Source organism: Rhipicephalus sanguineus, chromosome 1, assembly GCF_013339695.2.
Source record: "Rhipicephalus sanguineus isolate Rsan-2018 chromosome 1, BIME_Rsan_1.4, whole genome shotgun sequence".
Taxonomy (NCBI): domain Eukaryota; kingdom Metazoa; phylum Arthropoda; class Arachnida; order Ixodida; family Ixodidae; genus Rhipicephalus; species Rhipicephalus sanguineus.
Window position 1 is genome coordinate 76,999,274 of NC_051176.1, and position 18,982 is coordinate 77,018,255.

The window sequence follows — 18,982 nt, forward strand, 5'->3', positions numbered from 1 at the left end:
TTCCAGGCCACGCAAGTGACTGTCAGAATTTGCTATCACAAGAACTCCTGGCCAGCTGGTGTAATTAAATGTATGACACCGATGATGCAAGAAAAGTTATCTGGAACTTGTCAAACATGTTTTAGGAAGTTCAAGAATATGAGGTTACAAATCGAAAAGTATGAAACACAGTAAAAGACAAACAAGTAACAATCTATGGAAACTTTGAGGGAAAGTTGTTCAGTGTGAGGACAGAATGATGCCTCGAGATTTTTATATTTGCAAGAACCTCCATAAACGGGACATTCTTACACACAACAAGCAAGCATTCAATAAGGAGTACTCATCACAGTGACCACAAAGGTCCATAAAAACAAGGTGATTTGCATTTAATCACGAAGACATTCGTGCCTGATGACAGCAAAACTCGATAAGAAATCGACACAATCAAGCAAAACATTACTCATATTTATCGGCTTTACTGTAACAGCAAGCAATATATAGTACCCGTTGCATGTTTTAAAATACTAGTTGCAAGCGTGTCCAATGGATTTACACAAATGTGCCCCCAATTTCAAATGTAAGCCTTCTATAACATGACAGTGTGACAACTCTGCCACTGAAATGTGTCACTGAAAGGAACAGAAGTAAAACAGTGCAACATGTCATTGTCCACTACGCAGTAGAATAGACGATTAGCTATACCTAACTCATGCCATGCATAGGACAAATTCGAGCACAGTGCTGTGCACACAATCAAGGAACATATCTTGCAATCTTTTCCAATTCAAAAGTTGCTTGTGGCATTGCCTTGTAAAGTGTGCCACGTTAACTTCTACTTAGAGGACACTGTGTAAGGAAAGGAACAACAAATTCAAGTGTATAAGAGTTTAAGATATGAGTCACGAGATTATCACCATTTGGAGGCCTAATCGAAAACTGCTAATAACAAAACAGTGCGTAGTGAACACCGAATGCATTCCCCCTATGTACAACAACAGGGGTTCTCAAACTGGGTTCCATGAAGGGCATTTTAGGGTTCTGGCAGTGGTCAGAACGAATGTGACCAGCTCCTGTTTTACCTCCATCAACACCTAATTTATTGATTCAGACAAGAAAATTTGCCTTGCATTTTGCATTTCATGAAGCCATTGCATGTGCACGTTGGGAGTCTGCGAGTAGTGAGAGATGCATGTGGTAGTGGCAAGTAAGACTCGTAGTCATTGTGCACCCCATGAAATTTGTGCAATCTGTGGACTTGTGGTGACAGCACATGCAGAATGATGTTCAGCAGAATGAGCGCAGTTTATAACAAGTGCACGGAATTAAGAAATTCTCCAAGCCGAGAGATGGAAGATGACATCTGCTGTTTAAGTGGCCTTAACAGACACATGGCACAGTTTTTATACACACTGATTTGCCATAGCGTTGCGTTGGTTTTGTAAACAAAATGTGCAACGAGCGCTTTGAAATGCACGAGAGGCTATGAAGGGTGGAAACTTGGGCATGTTAGAAGGACATAATAAATGTAAGAACAGCGCAACGCACAAAGACTGACAAGGAACACACGCACAGTGCTGTGTGTGTGTTCCTCCCCCGTCTTTCCCTGTTGTGCTGTTCTTACATTTAGCACGAGAGGCATCGCTTCATGCCAGCTGTGGGCTACACGAGCATTTAGACTTAGCCTTACGGCCGGTGTAACGATGGTCATTTCTCAGTGTGACTGGCATGTTTCTTTCATTTTGTCTTTGCGAGAAATAAAACAGGATTTTGCATGTCCAGCACCTCCTCCCTCCCCCATTTTCCTTGTGCTAAATGTACATCACTGTAAAGAGGGATGCTTGGGTGTTCCATGGCATTCTGAAGAAACTGTCGGTGTTTCCCAAGCCCAGAAAGTTTGAGAACCCCTGTATTACACAGTCCTCAAGACGGTACCTGACAAAGAATACTTGGAGCATGCCTCAGAAATCAGCATCCTTAACCACTGACAAGTGTCTACAATGATTCTCGGAGCGAAACAATGCTTCTTTATTCATGCTGGTCTATGATTCTCCCTAAACATAAGCAAAAATTATTTTCAGAGCATGAAATGTAAATGAGATTACTGGTGCAAATAATTTATCTGCCTGTCACTCATTTAATACTTTATTTTGCAAACATATTCTGGCATATATTTGGTGCGAAGCCCAACAACATAGGTTACTGTCACTCTTTCCAGTGAAAGCAGTAACACTGGTAAGAGTAGTAAATATTAGTTTCTCAACACAGACACTGTTGGCTTGCACATGTCGGACATGTGCAATGTGCCGTATAAATCTGACTGCTTAATGCTAGAAGTACTAACAGCAACCACTACAGTACAGTTCATAACACTTACCCAGACCCCAAAGTGGCATAGCCAGGGGGTAACCCACCGGGCCTGTGCCCCCCCCCCCCCGAAAAAAAATGCTGCCTATGCCAGAGAGACCCCAACAATACCTGCCGCATGAGGGTTCACGCGCTAGTGACTGTATTGCTGGAAGTCAGCAGCATGTTTAATAAGCAACACAGTGCCACACTATGCATGTGCTACACTGGGCTTCTGCCCCAGCAACAGCATTAGTGCAGCTCCAAAGACAGTTCCTCTCAGACAAAGCACACGGGATACAGCTGAGCTTTCACCTGGCGATCTTTTGTGCACCACTGCCCAGTTTCAGTAATACCTAAAAAGCTAGAGTATTACTACATCACCAGTGGTATCAACACAGTAACAGTACAAGCAAACTGTTGGCACCAGTCCCTTAGCATCAAGCTTTAACAGCACTGTAAAGCTGATACTGGCATCATCAGTAGAAAGGAAGCTGCCAAAGCCAGCAAATGTGGCCTCAGCACAAACAAGGTATATCTATGGAATATTTCTCTGGTACACCTTCTGTTGTTATGGTAGCATGCATATTTCGGCTCTGTTACCATTGACAATCTGCGCACACTAGTATACTTCAACACCACTATCTACAAAGTGGATATGTCACAATGATTCATATGCTTCAACCGCTCGCTCTACACTGGCATCATCAGCAGCACCCAGGAAAGCCTCCAGCCGTTCTGCATCTGAAGAGCTTTCCTCTACTGCCTTGCGATGCTTGCGGTGAGACTTCTTCTTAGCTTTGTCAGTGGATTCGTCGTTGCCTTTGTCCTTATCCCTGCTCGACTTGTCCTTAGTCCTCTCTTTTCTATGCTTCTGACTCCTCTCAGTGTCATCCTGCATGTCCCCCCCAAAAAAGGCACTCTTTTTATCTTTCCATGCTCCTTGCTGTCATCATGGTACAGTGATGTCTTGTCAATGCAGCCCACAGTAAGCAAGATGGTATGCGTACGGATATTTATTCCAGCACATTTGTTACACTACCTTAACAATTCAGAATGAGCAGGACTTGGGCAAAACTCCATGTTTAAATGAGGTCACGGTACAGGAATGAAGACAAGGTAATGCAGAGTGAATAACAATAAAAAGTTGCTGAGAAACAGTATAGCACAAACTAAATTGTGTGATCATTGAAAAAATAATACCGACAAGTAGGACATATATTTGATATTAAAAAGCCACGTTGTTTTAAGGAGTAGACAGATGTCCTTCTTGAGCTTTCCTCTGCACTTTGCCTCAATAGAGCCTCACAACTTGGTGAGGCAACTTGCAATAGTTGTATCCACCAGCATAGGTAAGCAAAAAAGGTGAAGCACACTCAGACTCGCTCAAAAAACATGTGTTGCACTCAGGGCTCACTACGATTCAGACTCACTAAAAATTTTCCTCAACCGGACGCACTTGAACTCAGACTCACGGCTTGATTCGAGTCTGAGTGAGTCGGCTTATGAGTGAGTTTGCCAACCTATGGCTGCCAGTGATGGTATGCCCTTTTTGGGCACAGTCTGTTGCAAGTTGACTGTGGTAGACCTAGAACACACTCAGCATGACTGTTCCTGACGGCGGCGCAGCCTCGGCCTTTTTTAGGCAACGTTAAATTCACATGTTCCCACTGTTTGCTTTGCAGTTTTGTTTCTTGGTCAAAATGGTGCACCAAACATACATTTATAGTGATGAAACGCCCAAAAAGTCATCACTGTTGCTCTCACAAGGCTTAGGATTCCTTGCGCTGTTTCCTTCCACAAGTCTTTTCTGTATTGATGCCAGCAGCCAAGAAACCCGGCATGCACCAACCTGTGCAGGTTTTTTTTAAGGACGTTCTGCACTGAGCTTACCCTCACATTAAAACTGCACTAATTGTTCAACAGTGGTCTGGCAGTCAGAGTACCACAGCCTTGACTTGCGCAGTGCAGCGATTTGTGCATCATCACTGTGCAATAGTTGGCCATTTCGTTCCTCATCAAGCTTGTTTGACCACACTGAAATCTTATACTCCATGTCACCATCACCTCATAAATGGAGCATTGTCATTGTACACTGCCACCACATGTATTTATATTGCTACGACTGTACCCTCTCAAATGGAAAAAGCAGATCACTGCTAGTGCTTAAACTTTCCCAATGGACACTGTCTTATTTGTTTTGATGCCCTCATGTTCGCAATGATGAACAGAACACAGTTTTTATTTCCCACTATAACTAGACACACATGCCTATCGCGTATACCTGTTCCAATTTTATAGTACTGATAGCACAAAATTTATGAATGCCCTTCATAAATGCACATTGTGAAATTTCTTTAAGCAATTACAGATATACAGCAATTGCTGTGAATGAGCACTGCCTCAAAGTGCCTAATCAGAACTTCTCTCCTTTTCCTCAGACCCAAATGCACCACGAAGACTGAGCAAAAAGCAAGCACATGTCATTGCTGATGGTTACAAGCACACATTCCCGTAATAGTAATTACATATAATCTTATAAGAGCATGCTTCAGTTCAGCAATGAACAAGCACCTTTTTGGACTTGTGCTTGTGCTTCTTCTTCTTGGTGATGGAAGCAGCATCGTCCTCGTGAGTGTCACTGGCTGTACCAGAAGCACCACCAAGCTTCTGCTGATGTTTTGGCACGGAAGCAGCTTTATCTTTGCAAGATAAGGAAAAGAATATTTTAAAGAAGAACAAAAGAAAACATTAAGCTGTTAGTAACAACCATGTCTTAAGTATTTTTGCATGATATGTTCCAATTCTCAGTACAGCCAGTAAGCGTAAGACCACATGCATTCAACTACGAGTGCTGCAGTTTTCTTATCGCAATTACTATACAAAGCAGCAGTAACAGTTACACAAAATAACAATGAATCTAGAAAAAGTCAAATTAAAATATAAGTCTTGGTTGTATAAAGTGTAGTATGCAAAATGCAAACCCTGCACTGCCTAGTTTAGCCACTATAAAGCAGAAGAAAACTGACTGCACTTCGAATCAAGGCCAAAAATGTATATTGTCAATGCTGTGCACACTCGTTGAGACAAAGGTCGAGACTTTTTATACGCATTAAAGTTCACACCAGTACACCACCAAGACATGAGAGTGTCACTTAAAAAAAAAAAATTAAACAACAGATATCAGTAATAATAGGTGTGTCAACAATGAATCAAATGAAACTGTATTGGCCACCACTGAGTACGTAGTTTGGAAATGGCACTTAAGCTTAGGCTGACACACTCCCAATTAGGAATCATCAGATTTGCATGTCCCAGCATCCACTGCAATGGTAGCGAAATTAAGAAAGTAATCCATATACAGGGTGTTTCTTTTAAACAATACAGACTTTTTTATAAAAATGCTATGAAAGTCAGGCCCATGTCGTCTTCACAAACAAACTCTACGCCGGGGCGGAAATACTTTGCGCATCAAAGTTTCATTGAAATTAGTAATTAACAAAAACTTGTTAATTATCTTCTTTATTAACTTGAGCACAGTTTATACGGAAAAGTTGTAGGATGTGCCAATTTATGGCTTACCCATTTTTTTTAAAATTCCAAAACACCGCGGCCGGGATTCGATCCCGCGACCTTCAGGTCAGCAGTCGAACACCATAACCACTAGGCCACCGTGGCTTTTTTGCTTTTTTTACGCTGTACCTAAGAAAACCACAATTTCCACCTTTTCTTTCACTTTACAACATAAAGCTAGGTAGCAGCCACTGCTGCGCTACTTCTTGCAGACAAGCGAAAGAGTTCTTTGCACTTCTTCAGAGTTTAACAAAGAAACGGAAAAGCACTACACACCAAGCACAAAGAATAAGCAGCTAAACTGGGTATTTGGGACGACTTGTCATTTTTCCCGACCAGATTCTGCTGCGACGCCCCTTTTCTTAGTTTTTCATGCGAGCTTCCGGTCTGACGTAACACAGTTACTCCATATCTTGCGCGCCCGGCATGCTCAGTTTCAATAACACCGGGATTGGTGCCTTGAATTTTGATGATTGGTATCTCTAGTTACGTCTGTGTTTTGGGATTTTTCAAAATGGGTATGCCATAAATTGTCACATCCCTACAACTTTTTCATATAAACAACTGCCCTCAAGTTAATAATTAAGCACTTAATTAACGTGTTTTGTTAATTACTCATTTAAATTAAACTTTAAGCGCGGCAAAGTTTTTCTGCCTTGGTGTAGAGTTCGTTTGCGAAGACGACAGGGGCCTATCTTCCACAGCATTTTTATAAGAAATCTGTATTGTCTAAAAAAATCACAGCATATCCATGTGGTGAATGATGATGAGTGGGGCGAAGCTCCGGAGGATATCATCGGTAAACCGTGAATCTTCTGTGTAACACCCCATCAATCGTCATATAAGGAGTGAGAAACACTGTGTGTATATTACGAACATCAAACTTTTATTTTTCTTAATTAGATGATGCATGGCTTGCGTTGTCCCTTCATTATCACGGCTTTATGGTCCGTGAAATGAAGGGATAGCGGTTCCTGTACAGGTTGCAATTGATAATTTGAAAATACCAGGTCTATACGCATCCCTCGGATGGTCGTTGGTTTCATATGATCAAAGGACGTGCACGTGAGAGCATATTTGGCTGCCATATGTTGTATTAAAGGGACACTAAAGGCAAATAACAATTTATGTCAGAGTGAAAGCTCAATGTATGACAGCTTCTAAAACGGCAATATTATCAACAGCAGTGCCCTACTTACTGAGAAATTAAGCTAAATGTATCACATGATGAGCGCCACGAGTGGGACATTTTCGAAGTGATCCCGATGACGTATGAGAGTCTGCCTACAATTAATCACTAGTAATCAAACTAGCAGCAATAAAAAAGGAACCTTCTGTGCATCAAAAGACGTAATAAAATGCTGCTTGTTCGTTTCCGTTTGATTCATGGAAAAAAGAACCTCTTTGGTGTTGCCATGGAGAATGGCACACGTGGCTCAAAAGCTCCGTTTTCACCGAACTGCGCTTCGCCCGGCACCCTGCTTCGCTCACGCGGTCGCGTCTCAGTAGTAGTTTCAGGATCGCGTATTGCCGCGTGTGTTTTGCGCGCTCGTGAAAGTCGCTCTGACAGAAAGTTCGACAAAATGCCGCATGCAACGACGCCGGAACTACGAGCCCTCAGCAGCATACCGCGTTCATCGAGGCTCAAGTCGCTGAATTGGAGCCCAGCGTCGCAAGCCAATGTCTCGTTGTCAAGTTCTCCGTCCACATCCAATGTGGCGATTGCGGCAAGCTTCGATGGCCGTTGTTGCTGCTGTGGGTCCCTCTACTTTCGTGCTGCTGCTAGTGTCGGCGGCCGCGCAGTAAAGGCGGGCAACGTTGGGCACGGCAGCAGTGACGTATGAAAGTCGGATTTCAGGCGGGTGATTTGAAGTGCGCTAACGCAATGCGGACCACTAAAACCAGATTTTATTTCAGATTAAGCACTTCCTTGGCATAAAAGTAGCACTACGAGGTTTCTGGACCGCTATTTCAACAATCAACGTCGACTTAATTTGCCTTTAGTGTCCCTTTAACCACTCATTGTTCTTTTCGGTAATATCGACATTCAGATCACCAACTAACACAAATGGTCTATTCTTGTACTTGTCATAATTACACGATGCCGTGTCAATGAATGTCTCGATATTCCCACTCGACAAATTGGGTGCAGGGTACATGGTCATGGTGATGCATCCATCAAAATCGATGGCAGCATATTCACCGTTGTGGCTCTGTGTCGTTGGTAGTAGTTTCAGATCTTGTGCCTTTTCTGTTTGTTTGACGTATACGGCCACACCACCTGCAGGACGCTCTGCATCATCGATGCACACGACTGGGACGTATCGTTTGATATACGGTCTTTTGGGGTTCCACGTCTCGGTAAGATAGAGGACGTCCACCGCAGTAAGTATGGGGTTCCGTTCCACATCGTCTACAAGCTTGACATAAAACCAGCTAGGCTTACATGGTAGGCGGGAAACTACAGAAGGCAACAACAAGTAAAGAAAACATAAGAGAACGGCAATCTTTTGCCAAGACGTTCGACCACTGCAAAGTTAACGGCTATCTCGTGGGTAGGTCTCTGTAGCCTTGTCTTCCAGCGAAAGAAAAAGCGCGCCAAGAGGGAGCCTCATGGCGCGTTACTTCTGAAATGTTGTCTTCGGGCGTCGTTGAAAACATGACACGTAGTGAAGAAGAAACGACGCCACACAGGCGAACACGCACGAGAGTCTCGCTCGTCAACGTCGTCTTCTTCTTCTACTGCATACCAGAACGCGCGCTTCTCACGAACTAGAGGTGGCTACTACAAATAAAAGAACAAACGGAGGATGGACAGACCCACGACATAAGGAGCTTCGCCCCTAAAAAAACACCCTGTATGTTGTGGTACCGACATTCATGCTGTCATTACTGCACCTGAATATGAATGACAATAATGTCAATGAAAAGTCTGCGTCCACAAATTTCTTCTATCACATCTGGATGCACAAAACTAGCCAATTTATGCATGCTGGGAAAGATATACAACAGAACCCAAATATATCAAAGCATTCGCCATAACAAACAGTTGTTACATCTTCATAGAAATCCCATGTGAAATTATAGCACTATACTCATAGACTTGTGCACATGGGGGGCAGGGGGGGTGCGACCGCCCCCCTACTACCTTGTACTTGCACTGCGTTTAGACGGCAAGGGCCCCAGTGGAAGGGTGTCAACAAGAAGAGGGGGGAGGGGGGGGGAGAACTGTGATGAAGCTTTGCCTCCCCCCCCCCTCAATGGAGAACGCTGCGCACACCAATGACTGCATACTACAGTATAACCTCATTACAACAGACCTTCATAGTGAAGAGGATTTTGGTCTGTTGTAAAGGGAGTATGTAAAATCCAAGTACTGTTACAACAGACTTTTATGTAAACACTGAATGGGTCTGTTATAACCGGAGAGAATTACAAGTCACAAACATGGTCTCATTTTTACCGGGGGACCAAAAAAAAGATACGATTTTTGGAAAATCGCATTTTCAGTTTCTGGAGCCCATTTTCTATCTGATTCCAAAATATCTTCACTGAAAACTATATAGAAGTGCTATAAATTTTTTTTTTGCGTCTTCCGACTTGGCAAAAATTGCAGAAATAGCAAAAAAAAAAAGCGTTTTTCAAAATTATAGCTCGACAACGGCACAACGTACCGGGCACCACCATTTTGGGCTCGTTGTCAAGAGCATTTCTCCGTGTTCAAGTTCTCTGTTTCAGCTAGCTTCAGTAACAACTTCAGTAACAAGCGTACAAAACGCACATGACTGAAGTTCAATTCAAGGCCTCTGATTGGCTGCTTCTGCCGTGATGCTCGCTTCGGGATCGTCGTCTGCTGCTTGTGCGTCGTGAGGTCGTGGCTGTCGAAAATTGCACTACTTAGTGACGCGTTCGCACTCGTTTCGTGTTCACGGGTCGAGGCTAATTTAGAACGCTTTAGTTTGGCAGCTGCAAGCGGAAGCTCAATCATCAGATTACGATAGCGTGCCGCACTCGTCGCAAACATCGCAGACGTGCGTAGAATATTGCAGACGTGCGACTGTAATAGCGTTGACTCGTTGGACCCGCTGTTCGAGGTTCTTCTTATCAGCACTTCAGCACTTCAGAGCTTATGACGAAGACCACCGCGGGACAACTCTTTGTACTTGTAATCGAGCATGACGTACTAAGTACGAAGCATCGGGCACCGCGGCCACGCACATTGCAACTGAGCTTTCTCCTCGATCTCGTGGCTAGGCCTAACTGCGCTCACGGTGCCGATGTACGAGACAAATCCGAACTTTCCGGGCAAGAACATCGCGCTAGCGGACATGCGAAGGCGAAAAAGCCACAATGTCCTTCGTCGCAAGCAACGAATTGCATCGTTCGCGCGTCAGCGTCTCAAAACGCAACACCAAGCACGCTGCGAGCCGATTTTTTGTCGCTACAGCTAGGCATAGCTGATCATTGAGAGACCGGAGATCGGCGGCCTTCATTCTTAAATCGGCACGTCGATATCCGTGGCGCGCTGTTCCCATCCCAAAAGTATGCTAAGCGATGTTTGAAGTCAGAAGTTATTGAATTTGGTATGTCCATGGTAGAAAAGTCCACTCTAAAGGTGTCCTGACCCCCTTGCTGGCCTGACATTTTAGGCAATTATATCCGAATGTCCGTTATACCAGAATCCGTTGTAAACGAAGCTCAATCAATGGAACAAATACGGAGGTCGGCATAGTGCCGCAAATTGGTATTTAATATCCAAATGTCTGTTGTAAACAGATCCCTTGTAACGAGGTTATACTGTACACCAGTGCTGGGCAGTATCGAAGATACATGTATCTTAGATACTATCATAGATACTCTATGGGTATCTTGTATCTGTATCGCGATACGTCTCGAAATACGAGTATCTGTATCTGTATTTCCGATACATTTGATAATGTATCGTGTATCTTAAGATACAAGATACTTCTATCGCAACACAACCGTGCGAAACAATAATCGTTGGCCAAGCTCCGCTTCTCAAGCTGGTATTGGTGGCACTAAGCCATCTGAATACGTCTAATGGCAGTGACGTTATTTTATTTTTACGCCAGAGTCATCCAGTGACGGTAGAACATCAGGAAGACAAGCACGCGGACGTCTAGGCTCGGCCCGCGTACCTTTTGTTTTCTCGATTTCTTTTCTGTTTAGTTGCACCAATGCAGCGACACTTGCTCTTAGCCACTGTCCTGCGCCGCGTACTCCACTGCGTGCGGCGTCTGTCGCCCAAATTCCGATGTTGTTACAGTGTCGTTATTGAAGATTCTCTTGCGTCTTGCTCCGTAACGAAATGTGATGCGTGCAAGAAAGGGGTTGCTTTGCGTCGCGTGGATTTTACATATCAGCGATTTGAAGGATCTCGTGGATGTAAGTTTGACCTGCATGCAATGAATTAACTTATATGCAAATAAGGTTCTAACAACTTTTGTAACACTGCCTGATGCTAGATCTAATAGAGCAAGCGTTTACCTAACAGAAAATATCTTGGCTTACCGTATTTTTCACTTCCATCTACATTATTCAAAGAATTTATGAAACTATAATTTCATTATTAGCACAAGTGCTTTCTTAGCTGTCATTTTGCATCACATGCATAACCTAGGTCTCTGCACTGTTTTTCCGGTCTGGTCACTGCAGTATGTCGTTTGTAACGCACTCCCAAAATGAGATTGCTGCTTTATTCTTCTAACTATCTGCTTTATTTCTACAACTGTTTCCACATTTACACGTTGCCAAAGCGATTTTGAAAAGAAATATATTATTTTGTGGGCGTGCCTTGAGTATACAGTACAAAGCATTCTGCTTACCGCTTATGAAAATAGCGAAATTGAGTTTGAAAATAATAATGAAAATCATTAGGAGCCATCTTAAAGATGTTAGGAAGGGTATCTGAGAACCAATTTTTACTGAATGCTCCGTTTTACTCATGAGCGTCCCAATGAGCCATTTCAGGCAATTCTCCATGGGCACTGAATTTTCTCTTGTTTCAACAGGTAAGTTGACGATACTTCATGTTCATAGCTACTAAGGGCGCCGGCTGTATTGTGTTTCTGTACTCATTCAATGTGAATGTTTGATAAAGAACCACCTCTCAATTTAAATTATATTTTTAAACTGCTCAGCGCAAAAATTTAACACGGTACACATACAAACGACGAGGACAAGCGCAGACTTCCAACTGATTTTTTATTACAAAAACGCACACATATATAGGCTACGGACCAGAATAAGATCACATGCTTATCCAGGCACTTAAAAACAAAAAAAAAATTGGCAAGATCCCACGTACCGTGGGAATCGGTGTTATGCGAAGCACGCGGCTGGAAGGTGACTGTGACGTAATTTTTGTTACTGAGCGAAACGTTACAAAGTGACGCTAAAGACATGTATATATTTTATACGCACGCATATATGCTGAAGAGCCGCACATGTGTTATATAACCAGTTCTTTATAGTTGGGTAACGCTGCCAACGGCAAAGTGGGTATTACTAGCTGATATGTAGTGCTTATGCTTGTTCCTAATGATGGATAAGGCACACACGTTTCACGAACATGTACATGTGTGGAAGAGCTTCTTGAAAGTTCTTGAACAAGTCATCATCACCGTGGTCAGTGAGCACCAGCAGCTGGTGATGACTTGTTATTGGATCCGGTCGTGATCGCGGTGACGAGGGATCCATGTGTAGTGAAGCATGGGGTATAGTACAGTTGTTGGAAATCGTGGATGCTTCGGCCATTTCATCGACAAATTGTATGTCATAGAGCCGGCGACATGTCGGAAACTGATATCACCCTTCGCGTTGATGAGGTATAAACCGTCGAGGCTGGTAAGCCTGGATAGTGCTACGTAGAGCAACATCAGTGGACAGCACTTGTCGTATTCGTAGAGTACAAGGACGTATGTGGCCTACGTAGCCTTGTGTAAAAAGCGGCTGTCAATCAGTCTGGCATCATCATCGGTCAACATGAGGCCACCGCCCAGCCTCGTAAGAAATGAAGAGGAGACGTCGTTCTGGCGGACTAAGTGCACTTTACGGGGCGATGATGGGAATATCATACGTAACTTTCGTTAATGTATTCCTCCGGGGTCGAGCAATGCTTCAATATAGCTTGCTAAATCATAGGAATACAAATGTGATGTTTACTACACTGCTATAAAAGCGGAGCCAACACTGGAACCACAGACGTTAATCTGATATGTAGCCTGGATGGTAGGAGTAGGAGCGTCGTAGGAGTATCATGCAGTGTTTATTGCTTTCTTGCAAAATTAGATCGCCAGCACCACAAACACAATTGTCGTTGCACCGCCATTACGCCTGCATAGGCTGTTTTTCCAAACCAGTGTACAGACATGGCGTGGCTTTGCGGTAGAATACCTGATTCCCACGCAGAATGCTTGGGTTCGATTCCTGCTAGGATCCTAATTCTTATTCTTTCCATTTGTCGGGTCAACGCTACCGATGTCTGTTTTTCTTAAAGCTCTCACACTTAAACTAACAACGTTTGTTCTCGCCGTTCCTGGGTAGATATAAACTGTCAATCACCTGTGGCGTATACCCGTACACCGCGGCCCGTGGGAAACGGGTATGTGCCACACGTGTCTGGAGGAAAGGGTTTGACGACGTACGTGACATGATTTTCATGTAATTCATGTCTTGACCCGACAGTCATATTCGTCCAATCCCCTTACCCTCCCATGCCAATTTTGGTCTACACCAAGTTGAGGAGGCGATCATGAGAGCACGCAGACGTAGGCGGCTAGATAGATAGATAGATAGATAGATACGTAGATAGAAACGCTCAAAGTGCCAGAGGTTCGCTAAGAAATGCTTCGCATTTAAAGCCAAAAAGCCTAAAAGGCAAGAAAGAACCCCCAAAGAAACAAGATATCACCTTGGGAGACCACGTGCCGAAAAATTCAAATACGTCAATTCTTTTTCCGATAAGGAAATGAACGGTTTACTGATGCAACTTCCTTGAGCTATTGTTGCGGCCTCAAGTGCCTGAATAAGCATGTGATCTTATTCTGGTCTGTAGCCTATATATGTGTGCGTTTTTGTAATAAAAATCCGTTGGAAGTCTGCGCTTGTCCTCGTCGTTTGTATGTGTACCGTGTTAAATTTTTGCGCTGGGCAGTTTAATAATGGAATACCAACTAGCCCAATCCCACACTTTAAATTATATTTGTTTTCCTGTTTTAGGCGTTCTTAAACATTTTTCTTATTACTAATCGCCACGTAATGGGAGCTATAAGCGGCAACAGCGCGAATAGCGGCGGTGTCCTGCGACTCTTTGTGCAACTATAAATACGTCTGAGACATTTCTGTGTTGCACATGCTCTCTGGTTGAAGAAAAATTGCTTAAAGTTTGCACGTTAATGAGTATATCAACAAAGAATCCCTTACGCCAGCAGTAAATAGAACATGGAAATTCATTGCAGTTTTACGTCATCTACGTATACACCAGGGGTCTCAAACTCAGCTTATAGCCAGCGGGCCGCAGTCGCGAAATTTAGCTCCAAGGGCCGCGACAGTGAAGATGATGGGGTCGGAGAGAGCTTGAATAAAATGACGTTGGCATTTGAAAGGAAGCCTTTCCCATATCTCATATATAGGTCATTTCAGAAGGGTATTTGGAGTCAGGATTCGAGAAACATCGATACCGATGTACACAACGAGCGAAATGTGGACGCGGATTGAAATATAGAGTTTTTGTTCCACGGTTATGTTTCAGCACATGGGGACCACATGTTCCTCACGAAAGAAATGCTTGAGACCAGTCATGCCTGTGTAGCTCACGAACATAGTTAGAAAGTAAAAGCAAATGGGACGGATACGGTCATGTGTGGCGGCCGGTCCACTAGCGAAGGGTATCAAACTCCGTATACACCGTGCTTTCCCCGCCCCCTCCCCCCCCCCCTCCCCCCAAAAAAGTCGCTACCAGCGTTGTTGCTGCTGTACACCTGTCCGGATATACGGTATTGTGCAAACTGTCTTTTACGGACAAGGTAAAACTCCACACCGGTATTTGCGCCTTCATGCGAAGGCTTCTTATTGATGTTATTGTGATTGCATGGCAACCCGCTAGCTGGTCGGCAAGCTGAGCAGCGACTCCCATCAATTGCAAAAATGACAAGCAGTAACCGCAGTCAGCGAAATGTATGAAGAGTTGTCCTGTGAAGAAACTAAAACAAGCTCCAATAGGTCGTTATGGAAGAAAACTAATGTACCTTGAGCAAGAAGGGCAACACTTTTGAGATACTAAAGACATTTCATTCAATTGAAACAAAATAGGTCACAGTTAAGAAATTTTCAAGCAGGCATTTTCGTGTATAGGTGTTTGCTGCTACATTATATGGATCTATAATAACAAATTTGATAATGTATCGAAGTATCTTAAGATACAATTGCCAAGTATCGTATCGGATACAATTATTGCGGCAGTATCTTGTATCTGTATCTCCAATAATTTTTGCCTGAGTATCTTGTATCGTATCGCGATACAATTTCAAAGTATCTTTGCCCAGCCCTGCTGTACACGTATACAAAACTCAATGTTCGCATTTGATATATGGAATGTGTGCTCCTCCCAAGTGCACCATGATCACGACACTATTGGAAATACTCATGCCGACAAAATTACATGGTTTTGGCAGATTCTGTCATACAGGGCATTGAATGTGAAGTGCAGTGCAAGCAATCGAGGAAAATGAGCGAGGTGCAGGCCCAAAAATATGGATGGCTTGTGCAGCAGGAATTTTATTTGCATTTCATAAATAGGATCAATTTGCTTAAGCAAGCTTCACTGCAACGCGAATGTGTGATGCGGTGAAGATAACTAAGCGCCATGCAGAGAAGCACACCACCTGCAGCCGTTCGTTATCAGAAAGGGGAGCACCCCGTTGCTTCAAAAACACAAAAGGCCTCCCAGCCCACAGACAAGCTGAAATGCAGCAAAATGGCACAAATGGTTCAGTTGGGTCACCACTGCACATGTAGTGCAATGTCAGCACTGGTGGAGCAATGGAAGAGTGCAACGCAGTGTACACGCATCGCTAATATCACGGGCACCATGTCTCAATGCTGTGGTATAGCGAACAAGATTAGCCTAGCATAAAAACATCGGTAATGCCAGGCAATGCCCAACTTGCACAAGCCACGTGCAGCTATGTGAAGTACGTAACGTCAGAAGAAAGTAAGCAACAAGGCAGAATAAACATGGAGAATGGACACCAGCCGATAGAGCTAACACAAGGCTTCAGGATGTGCTATGTGCCCAGTACAGTCCTTGTTACTGGTTTGGTGTTCGTTACACACTGACACACCTTTTATTAAGAAGTTACTACTGCCGTCCCATGTTTGCCTAGATTACTCGTACAAAATAAGCATGTAATCCCTTTAACACCATCACATCTCAATGGCTGTTATACAGCAGATCCTACATTAAGGAAATAAGCATCAAACTGATTAAAGTAATTGAGTACAAAAGGTTACAAGTGCAAGTATTTTGAATTCTAAAAGAGCCTTGTCACGACAGTGTCAAAATGTTTGGCATGACAACTCACCAAGCTGTGGAGGAAGGGCAGTGTATCTCTTCTCCAGAAAATTCAAGTCCTCACTGGGCATGCTCCAAAATGTTGTTGGCTCTGTTGGTGCATTCTCAGGAGCAGCTGGTGATGATGTTCCATCGGGATCCTCTCGGCTTATCTGCAGCCAGTTTTCACAAACCATCGTGAAATTCAAATGCCGGGTTTTAAAATCAAACGCACACTGTGTGCAAGGCTTTGCACCCGCCAAAACAAGAGCTCGAGAAATTTGGAATAAACACCTGCCGGTTCTTTTACACAGAAGTGAGTTTTCATTTGGCCTTTACATTACCAGTCACTGCTAACCCATAGCCTACCAATGTGAGAGCAAAAGAATGCTGCTGAGGTGGTTAGCCACAGTGCATGTATCTTGATAACCCAAATTCAATTTACTCTTCCAGCCATTCACCATATGTTTATCACTGTGAGTGAAGCCCACATCACCTCTACAACACTTTACGTAGCGCTTGACACTGTGCTATGTGCTAACCACTTGTAAAAATTACTGCTCAGGTGTTCTAAGAAGCATTTCGGCCAACAGCCTGCCAGAATCTTCATCAAAGCTGCATAAGGGAAGTCTATATACGAATAGAGTGTAAGGGAAGGTGGTTTTAAGAACAAGGCAGCTGATGAACTGCACAGACAAATGAATATGAACAAAACTGTACCTGGTAGATATGAAAAGCATTCAGGCTTCTCCTTTGATAGAACAAGCACTTAAATTTTTTTTTCTTTAAATACACTCACTTTAACATTCACTTTTCATAATTAAAATAAATACTAAATGTGTATCAGCCCCCCCCCCCCCATAAAAGACACAAGGCATAAGCTCCCTGCATTCCTGCTCCCCGGAAGGAGCTCACCTGGTGCACCTAGCAGGTAAAGCATGCAGTATTCTGAAAATGAAAAATGGAGTTTACACTTGATAGTGCGCCTCATATCTTGAACTCCTTTTAATCTTTTTTTTTTTTTTACAGCGAAAGCTGTGATGAGATCACAACAACAGGCGATTTTGGTGCCGTAGTTGTCCGCTGCCACCGCGCCACCGGTGTCTGTAACTGCGATCGCGCGAAATAAGAAAAACTGAAATAAGAAAAAAATATCCAGGATTGGATGGGATTTGAACCCGCGCCCTCTCTATGGTAGTCGAGTATTCTACCACAGAGCCACACCGGTGCTTGAAACTCCTTCGCAAAAAGACCCTATACAGGCGTCATGTTGGGCTAGGAATCGCGTTAAAGGGGTCATGAACCACTTTTCCAAGTAATGATTTAATGACCTTAGTATAGGAGTTTACTGCCTCCTGAATCGATTGCCGCAAAAATTTCTCGAATCCGCCAAGAACGAGCGGAGTTACGGGGGTTTGGCGCACGCTCTCAGCGCTTTCTCTCTTTTCTCGTCACGACGAGCGCATTGAAAGCTAGACAGGGAGGGATGGCACGGGGGAAAGATGTTACGTCAGCTTGCGTCGTGAAACGCGATCGCTCTCGTGCTGTGATTCACGTGCGCGAGTGTGGCTACCGTGTAAAGTTAGCAGACTGAGGAGTGCGGTGCCGACAAGTGGCGGCACCGTGTGGCAAGAAGCGCATCTGATCTGAACGCCACTCTCGATTTATGTCGGCTATCAGCCAATTAGGATGCTATGTCTTTTGCCACGCGGAGAAGCAGATACGCGACGTCAACCGGCAGGCGCTCTGCCCACCGATGAGAGTGAGAACCGGCCTCTGTTTGAAAAGAGGGCGCCTGAGAAAACAGCAACTTCGCGCTCCGCTTGCAGCCTTTACGCGGCGCGCACGACTGCAATATTCGGCTGAGCAGTTCATAGCCGTGTCAGCTTTCCGCAGGATGTGTTTTTTCAACAAGCCCAAGGCTCATGACCCCTTTAACATATGTAACATAGCGTGGTAGAAGAGTAAAATAGCAACAAGGTGTCACACAATGCGAATTGCACGAGTGGGTTGTTGAATGCTTCCAACTCATTACAAAGGGCTCAGCCATATTTCTTCATCGTCATCAGCCACAGCACAAAGTGCACATTAATGCCTTACAGATGTGTAGTAGGTACCACGCTTCTCTGCAGAATGACGAATAATGGCATAGTGGGTGCTTCCCTACTGCGCAAAAATTATGATTTTTGGCATAGTGGGTACCTTGCAAGTGTACTGGTATTAGTTGCCCCAAGAGAGTTTCCCACAAGCTCTACAAAGGCCACTCTTCTAGCTTTCACTGTGACTGTGCTGCGTGTTCGGTGCAGACCAGGTGATTTTTTTTACAAGCCCCACAATCTATAAACTAGTAATAGTACACCAATCCTATGCTTACAGCAATGTTATGGCTCACGTACCTCTTCCCTTGACAGAAAAGATTCCTCTGAAGGCTCTGAAACAGATTGAAAAAGATCTTTCACAGAATTCGGGGGCGGGAAAGGCATAGCCTGACGCACCAGTTAAATAGAAAAT

At 43.9% G+C, this 18,982-nt stretch overlaps 1 protein-coding gene across 3 annotated transcripts in view; it reads right to left on the reverse strand.

Annotated features, from left to right (window-relative positions):
- Positions 1-211: 211 nt before the first annotated feature.
- LOC119393175 (rab-like protein 6) overlaps positions 212-18,982 on the reverse strand; it is a 113,200-nt gene continuing 94,429 nt past the window's right edge. The window contains exons 13-16 of one of the 3 annotated variants that reach the window (XM_049414834.1): positions 18,868-18,902; positions 16,503-16,644; positions 4,900-5,021; positions 212-3,220 (exon numbers count right to left, since the gene is read on the reverse strand). In XM_049414834.1, the coding sequence (XP_049270791.1) occupies positions 2,987-3,220; positions 4,900-5,021; positions 16,503-16,644; positions 18,868-18,902 (533 nt within the window). In that variant the 3' untranslated portion in view covers positions 212-2,986. Of the gene's footprint in view, positions 3,221-4,899; positions 5,028-16,502; positions 16,645-18,867; positions 18,903-18,982 lie in introns of all 3 variants that reach the window. The other 2 variants (XM_049414828.1, XM_037660013.2) reach the window with 2 other exon arrangements.